The sequence below is a fragment of the Mus caroli genome, chromosome 10 (genome assembly GCF_900094665.2).
Source record: "Mus caroli chromosome 10, CAROLI_EIJ_v1.1, whole genome shotgun sequence".
NCBI classification, from domain to species: Eukaryota; Metazoa; Chordata; class Mammalia; order Rodentia; family Muridae; genus Mus; species Mus caroli.
In genome coordinates this window covers 100,000,781-100,009,844 of record NC_034579.1, presented here as the reverse complement: position 1 = coordinate 100,009,844, position 9,064 = coordinate 100,000,781, and the positions used below count along the sequence as shown (strand labels likewise).

Sequence of the window (9,064 nt, the reverse complement as noted above, 5' to 3'; positions counted from 1 at the left end):
CAAAAGATGGCCTAGTAGGCCATCACTGGAAAGAGAGGCCCATTGGACTTGCCAACTTTATATGCCCCAGTACAGTGGAATGCCAGGGCGAAGGAGTGGGGGTGGGTGGGTGGGGGACTGGGGGGGGGAGTGTATTGGGGGCTTTTTGGATAGCATTGGAAATGTAATTGAGGAAATTACCTAATATATTAAAAAAAACAAAGTAGGTGATTTTTAATGATAATTTGAAACATAGGAGCTTAGAAGTAAGCTATGTGAATTTTGTTTATGCAAAGAAGAATCTTTTGTCAAATGTAAGGCATGCTTGATAAGACTCTTGTTTGGAAAGTGAATAACTATTTACAAATTGTCAATCCACCTGAAAATGAATTCCCAAACCAAGCAATAGTTTTTGAATGAGACATCAATGACACTGTTTGTGACATTATTATATTAGTGATAATGTATTGGAAAGAGGCATTATATTAGAAAACTGATCAATAATGTTCCTGGCTTGGTTATTGGAATATCACGTACTCTAATTCTCCTGCCTTTGACAGGGATCCATTATACCCTACCCTACAGTGATTAATATTGTTTCATGTTTATAAAGATCTTCATAAGAACAAAGGTTTCTAATCCTTTTCCTTGAGAAATAATGATCTGAAAATGTATTTTCCCCTGTATCACAGAACCCTTTTTTAACCCAAGAGAATCATCCCAGGTACTTTTTACTGTCATTCTTAGCTTAGAAAGCAGCAGGTGACAGAGTCCCTTGGAACAGCAAGGTAGGGAGGATAAAGTGCTATGGAATCCTAATAGAACAGTGTTTAAATCATAGTCCAGCCCTTTACTCTACTGCAACAAACGCATCCTTGATCTTCAGCTCAGTTTCCCATTGGGCTTCCACAAATACTTTTAGTAAAATGAAATGTGTAAACAAAATTAACAATTCCCAGTTTATTACCAAAACAGATATTACTTCACTTTTCTTTCCTCACTATGTATACCTTTTCATTGTTCTAAGGGTCGCCTTGGTCATTCTGCCCTGTAAATGCTCCAGATTCAGAAACACAGCATGCATTTGCTCTGCTAGCCCACACATAATATGCCTTATTTACATTTCCTGTCTTTTTTGTTTTTCCTGAATGCTCTTTTATGCATGAAAAGCCTGTAGATACTACAAAGTTATGAAATCTTGATTTGCATGCACATGAATGAAAGGTCAACATTTATCATGCAGAATTTAATTTTGTGCAGTCATTGCAGATTTAGCTAGAACTACCTTTGGTCTCTACAGTCTAGGATGCTTTCTTCACAGGCTTTATCTCACGCCTTGATTCATTCAGCGTTTCTTATCTAAGTGAGCTGCTGATTATATATGGCACACTTCACAGAACCAACCACCGTATGCTGAGGTCAGTTTCGCAGCTCCAGTGAAGGCTCTGCATCTAATACAGACGTTAGATTGCTTTAAGTATTTTAAACCATAATTCTATCACCTCCTGTACACTGAGATTAAATTGATTTTCTTTCACCAGTGTACAGCCCACTGTTTCTTCTTTCTATTTGCTACCACCATTCAAGTTATTTATAGCTCACAGTATAGATTCAGAAGTGGGAGCGAACGATTTCTTTACAAATTGCCTCTGTGCCCACCATGATGCTATGATTAATATGACTCAGCAGTAGCCAGCCTGCTGAACTGATTTATCCCTGCAACTTCAACCTTGAATGTGGACAAGCAAGTTCTCATTCCAGATTGCCTGATGCAGCGTCTCTAGAGTCACCATAGGGGCAGGAGAGTAGTTTTCCAGATTCAGCAGGGACTCTGAGTCACACCACTAGTTTTGTCCCCCTGCCACCTTGCCCATTCTCTTGAATGTCACTTACATTTAATGCTGATTGCTGATTTTCTGAAATAAATCCTGGGAGATTTAAGAGACATCTCCTCTTGCTCTATTTAACCACAGCCATCACTATGACCTATTGATTCTGAGTATAAGTTATGTCAGTCTTATTTTTTACCTGTTTATTATTGCTACATTATCATCTACTGCCGGTTTCATATTGGGATTATTAATTTAGTCCTCTAGAGTGCAAATAAGGAGATTATCTTATAAAGTCATTTAACAATGATTGCCACTACTGATCTCTGTAGATCCTCATGTTCTTGGGCAGATTTCTAAGCTTGGCATGGACAGTCCTTTGTAATTTTCCTCTTTTACTTTGCCATTTGTTTATCTTCTTTAATCCACTCATTCTCTCTGGACTTTGCTCCGCTGAACAAATGAAATTTTCAGTGGGCTCATTAGAGAACTTTCACACATGCTGTTATTTCTACTCAGTGTGTAATTCCACCATAATGTTCCTTTATTTCAAAAAATAACTTCTTTTGGTAAGGAGACTCTACCCAACAAATATGTATTGAATGATAGACCTTTCAGTATTATTGTAGGAAAAAAGATTCTGTAATGGGAATATAAACTACATACAATCTTTCTCTTTCTGAAATCTTCAATATCTCTTTCTCTGTGGTCCATTTGGGGAGCACAATCGGTGATTTCTGATTTATTTTTAAAAGCTCTGACCTTAGTAATGAAAACTGAAACCTAAAACATATTAGAGTGTGCATTTGCTAGTTGGGAAAGGTTTCTTTGGGACAAAATGAAAAGAACTGGAACGTTCAGTCCTGATGATACAACTGATTCTTGGGTTCAAAGTCAAAATGTACCTGGTTCTAGTCAAAATTAGAAAATGTCTGCACTTAATTCATACACTCATTGTATGTATGTATGTATGTATGTATGTGTATGTATGAATGTATTTATGTATGTATGAATGTATGTATGTATGTATCTATGTATGTATGTGTGTATGTATGAATGTATGTATGTATGTATCTATGTATGTATGTGTGTGTGTATGAATGTATGTATGTATGTATGTATGCATGTATGTATGTATTATTTTCGTGAGGATTACCATACAGGTTCTCTGCACATGTATTATGATATTAGCTCATTGTTTTATTGGACTCCTGAGTGTGAGACTCTTTTACCTGCATTTGGAATATTTTTCCTCCTGTACAACTTTGACATGATAGTATTTACTTCATCTTAATCTGTTTTATTTTGTCAAAAAAGGGCCTTTGTAATATTTCCAATGATGTCTTCCACTTTTGTGAGCAGCTACATAAAAGCAGTAGGTACAGAAAACCAGTGGCTTAGTAACAAAAGTGTCTCATGGTTTTGTGGATCTGATGCTCCATGTGCTATTGAAAATACATCTCAGGTAATTCTTAGTACTAGATGGTTTGTTCTGCAGAGCCTGACTTTGTAGAGGGGCTTTCTAGAAGCCCTAGGAATGACTGGAAGCCAGTTCTTATCAAGGGCTACTGATCACAGTGTCTATAAACAGCATTTCTACCCTGGTAGATGCACATTACTGGCCCATACATAGTGGCTTACGGAGAAGGGGGGTCCCAGAAACTTATATAAACCATCTCCATTCTTGGTCAAAGTAGTCAAAATGACTCCAAGTTAAGTAAAGCTGGCCACTGCATATTAGGAGAAGTATGGACATTTTTGAGTCAACTCTCTAACTAATGTGGGTACTTCTCAAAGCTGTTGGTGTATCTCTCTAGAGTCTACTATTTCCTCTTTAAACACCAACCAAAAATAAATTCTCTTAATATTTTCATGTGTGTCTCACCAAGATGAATGCAAACATAAAATATCCATGTGGCTCAATGTACAATGTATTTTTGGAAAAAAAAAAAACAAATCACTTTGCACACTTTGTTTGACAACTTTATTCTAGATCTTGTTTTGTGAAAACCATTCTCTTTTTAGTAACCATTCACCTCTGGCATTTGAATGACTTCACATTCTTTTTAAATATGACACGATTCCCACTTGAAAAAACAGTCTTCTATGCTTTGATGCAAACAATATAGTTGAAAACATGCTTGTCATTAAGTACCCATGAACGGAGCGTTTCTTCACGTACATCCCTAGAATAAATGTGTAAACTATACGTGTTTTTTAAGGTTCTTGTTCAGGTATTGCCAAATTTACTTTCAGATATGCAACCATTATTTTTAAATGTGTGTGTGTGTGTGTGTGTGTGTGTGTGTAAAACGTTACTTGCTGAGCATGCATACTCTCTTCTCTACTCAATGAGCTGTATTGCTTGCTCCCGAAAGGCAACAATTTATATACACACTCACACATAGAAAAACTGTACTATCTTTGGTCGTGTGGGCCATCTGCCCTTGTGACCCATGTCCCACTTCCCATTCAGGCTCTGGTTCTTTCAGCAATCTTATGCCTTCTCCTATAATTGGCCTTTGATTTTCAAGAAGCCACAGAAATCTACCAGTCAGAGACTCTAATACACTTGCTATCAGCTTCTATATTTCCTCTATTATGGATGGTGGGGGTGGGTTTTTCTCTAGCTAGAAAGCTACTTTATACTGAACCACCTTGATCAACACTGTGTCCATCAGGAGTTGTGAGCGTGGTTGGTTGGACACCTGTTCATATGAAGATGTGACAGAAGACTAAGTTATTATCTTTCTCAAGGTATTTATAGTTACAAAATAGAAAACTCCTATGCAAGACTGACAGTACTAAGCACTGCCTTTTGCTGGCTCATATCATATGGCTGTCACTAATAATCTCTCCAAATTATTATAACAGTTAGCAAAAACCTAATATTCAAATTACTAATGTTACAAGTGTAAACCGCATCTAATTTAAGTGACAGAACTCGATTTTCTTTTTCATCACCCTTACAATTTCTGAGTCAAACTAGTTATATAGAAGATGTGCTTTTCATAGCTTTTTAAATGAAAAATAGATGGCTGAAGGTTGAAAGATAATAATTATGTAATAACTTAAACATGACAGGAAGTGTGTGCACCACCTTCTCCTCATGCAAGGAAGGACTGAGGAAGGCATCTCATTCATCCTTTACTGCATTTTCATTTAAGGAACACTTTGTTCTTCTATCTTCTTTCGACAGCCTATTTCTATGTGGAGTTGGTAGATCAGAGCGTTGACACCATTTATAAGATTCCACAATGAGCCAGGCTTTCTGATGCCTACCTTTAATCTTCACAACTCAGGAGCCAGAGACAGAGGATCTCTGGAAGCAGCCCAGGGTGCTCTACATCAACATAGAAAGTTCCCAGTCAGCTAGGGATACATGCTGAAACCATCTTGGAGTAAATTCCTCACTGTAACGGCACCTGTAGCCCTTTAATACGGTTCCCCATGTTCCACTAAGTCACAGAAAATGTAAGTAAATAAGTATATTTACTTTAAATAAAAGAACACAGTTCCATTTTTGGTGCTACTTAGTAACTGTAATTTTGCTACTGTTATGAAGCATAAAGTAAATATCTGTGTTTTCTGATAGTCTTAGGCAACCCATGTACAAAGTGGTTCCACCCCTCAAAAGGGGTCAAAACCCACAGGTTGAGAACTGCTGCCTTGAACTTTGGCTTAGGACCTATGTTTTAATGTTCAAAATTCCATCTTCTGCTACCAATGACAAATGAGCCACTAATGATAATATGGGAATTGTAAACCTAGCTTTGGTTAAAAAAAAAAAGTTGTGAACCTTTCCCAACACTCAGGTAACATAGGTTTTATGACAAAGCTCATAGTGGAAATCATATAGTCAGAATACTTGGATCAATGGGTGTTACAGATTTTTTTTTTATGGCTTGGACAATTATTGTCTTCACATTTAATTCTCTCTCTCTCTCTTTCTCTCTTCCTCTCTCTCTCTCTCTCTCTCTCTCTCTCTCTGTATGGGTGTTTATGTGTGTGTGCTGATCATGAAGCAAAAAGGGGACCAGTTCCTTCACTATCATTATCCTCTTATCCTGCCCCTCCATTGCTATGAAAAATCCTTTTGATTCCAAATGTTTATATTACAAATAGAATTCTCCAAAATACAATTGCCTTCAGAATGTATGGTTAAGAGCATCAGTTCTGGTTATTCTGGCAGATGATTTGGGGGCAACAAATTTAACACTTTCTAATTCCTTGCAGAGTGATTGTAAGTCTATGGGCTTGGTGCATAGTGCAGTATGCACGTGGCTTTCTGCATTTATAGCTGTGATGGATCCATGAACAGTGTAGTATACACATAGCTTTCAGGGTTCATAGTCATGTTAGATCCATGAACAGCCACCTAGGATATTTTTAATAAAGCTTGTGTAAGTTCAGCTCCATATGTCTCAGGAGACAACAAGCTAAAAATATCAAATGAAATGTACATTGAAAAGTCAAATAACTTTAGATAAGTCCATAAGAAATGTCTTTTCTAGTGCTCATATATCTTTTAATCTATGTTGTGAAGCTCTGAGGGTTGCTATTGCCCATTCTTCCACTTCCTGACCCATCACTGACACTGGAGCCGTCTTTTTATTCTTTAGAACAAACATACCATATGAAATATTCTAAACATATCTTTTAGTTTTAAAATTATGAATGTGCCAAACACTGCTGTTTATATTTTTAATAATGCTTATGGAATTTCTCTGATTTCCCTTATGATATAAGAATACCTGAAAGCTCTGTTAAAGGTTGAGTGAGTCTGATTTCTTGTTGCTTCTCTTCAACACTGACCATAGCTTTAAGCATCTTAAATACTAGATTACAACTAGACTTGAATCTATTCCTAATGAAATGAAATTATGTAAACGTATCTCGGTCCATTGCACAAATTCCAAAGCAACACAATGCTGAAGCACTAAGTGATAAGCCATACTTTTTTCCCCCAGAGACTGGATCCCCCATCACAGCATCATGTATTGGATTAGGTAACTCCAAAACACCTCCACCAGGACAAGCAGGAAAATGTGTTCCAGGATACAATGGTAAGTCACTACACTGGCAATTTAAAATGGTCACTGTTCAGGAATTTGGCATTTTCTCATACCTAGTGTATAAAAAGCATTTGCTTTCAAGAAAGTTGTACATTAGAAATGAATGCCTCCGTTTTTGCTATTGAAACTAATGATATAGTCTTTTAATGGGTTATTTCATATGACTAGCTAAAACAATCAAGAGTCTTTTAACAGTATGAGTTTGAAATTATTACATGAGAAGTGCACAGTACTTACATATACCATTTCATTTTTTGATGACTCACATTTAATCTACGATGTTGTATTTAGAAATGAGTAAATTGAAGTGCATAGAGACTGCACATCATTGCTATGGTAACAATGATAATAGATTTTTAACAACATACAAATCACTGGGGTTTGTTTTGTTTCCTTGCTTCGTTAACAAGAAGCTATAGCTTATTCCATAATGCTCTTTAAGATTATTGACAAAGTTTTTCAATCTTGTTGGCTGAAATTATATGCAGAGTAAAGGATTTTTAACAAGCATTTTTTGTTATGAGATATAATGACAATAATGTATCCTACCAATATTTGATTTTAATTTCATACTAGTAGCCATTATAGCACAATAATTTTTACAAGACTCCTCTCCTTTGTTGCAAAATTTTTAACCTTTTAACATTCAGGTTTATTCCTTCTAAATGCCTATTATCATTGTATGGTCTTTCTTGGGATGTTGAATTGTAATGTGACACAGCAAAGCAGCTACACGGGCCCAACAAGACAAAATGTGGAATGAGACCTCAGCTATTGTTGCTGCAAGCATTTCACAGACTCCTTGTGAGCTTTCCTCATCCATGTTGGCATGCCTTTTTCTCTGTTCAGCTCATGTTTATAATTCATGTTTGACTTTTTATTGTAGGAAGATACCTGTTTCATCATTCTTCAGAGTCTCTGACTCTTCCTGCTATGGGAAAATGAGCCCATATTTGATGAATCCCTCAACTAAACAGTGGTTGTCCTCACTCTTTGATCAGAAAACTTGCTTTGTGTTGAGATACTTTTAGTGGTTGCCAATTGTGGGAGATGCTAAACACATTTTCCCCTAGTATATGTGTTCCATTCTTATACCCAGTAGTAAGAAAGAGTTAAGCTTTGATGCCTCCGGGAACATTAATACAGAAAATTTTCATTTCAAAAACCATTGGCTACCAGAGGACGGATTAAACTACTCTAGTTGAAGCATCAGGGACTTTGTGACTGATACACTTTTAGTTTGTTTAATGCATATACATAACTTTGAAAGTATAATATAATACACAGCACGATAGTAAAAGAAAGCTACTTTGAGGAAGGAAAGGTAACCTTTCTTTGCGAAAGAATCCATGTGGCATTGTATTTAATTTTATACCCATTCTCTATATACCCCTACAATGAGAAGACATTGCTTTTGTTTTACAAACAGGAAGCCAGAAGGGTATAAAACAACATGGCCTGGAGCATGTAGTAATTAGAATATTGTCTTTCATTTGATGAAACAAAGATGAATTTGGACTGGTTTTCTCTTATGTTGAACTCATAATCAGCAAAACACAGATATTTATAACTTAAATAACGGTCATTATAATGTTTTCCAACAGTGCCCTCTAGAAACACAAGGAAAAGAGTGATTAATTTAATATCGGTTCAGTGCCTTCCCACAGTTGTTTAAGAATAATCTAAGTGAAAAGAACAATATACAAGACTTCAGTATCTAGATAATTGCTGTTCATTTTTACGTGTGATGTGATGAATTCTGGACACCAGATACTATACTAAACATTTTCCATATTCTACCAGGCATCATGAGAAATATTGGAATGATATATTTGGAAAAAATAAAATGACCCAGTTTACATATCACAAACAGATAAGCTTGCTCTGATTTCATTGTATGTATATTTGGCTGTACATTACAATATCATTTTATTTGATTTTGGGGGTGAGGAAGTAGTTTACTTTGTTTACACTTCCAAACAACAATGCTTCACTGAGAAAAGTCAAGGAAGGAACCTGGAAGGAGGGGTGCTGAAGGATCACTGTTCACTGGCTTCCTCCTGATGGCTTACTTAGCTCTGCCTTCTTTCTTCTTCTTCTTCTTCTTCTTCTTCTTCTTCTTCTTCTTCTTCTTCTTCTTCTTCTTCTTCTTCTTCTTCTTCTTCTTCTTCTTCTTCTTCT

At 36.3% G+C, this 9,064-nt stretch overlaps 1 protein-coding gene across 1 annotated transcript in view; it reads left to right on the top strand.

The window, feature by feature from the left end:
• The window catches only part of Acss3 (acyl-CoA synthetase short chain family member 3), a 182,267-nt gene that overhangs the window by 142,196 nt on the left and 31,007 nt on the right, over nt 1-9,064 (top strand). The window contains exon 10 of the mRNA XM_021174594.2: nt 6,779-6,874. Coding sequence (XP_021030253.1) covers nt 6,779-6,874 — 96 coding nt within the window. The remainder of the gene's footprint in view (nt 1-6,778; nt 6,875-9,064) is intronic.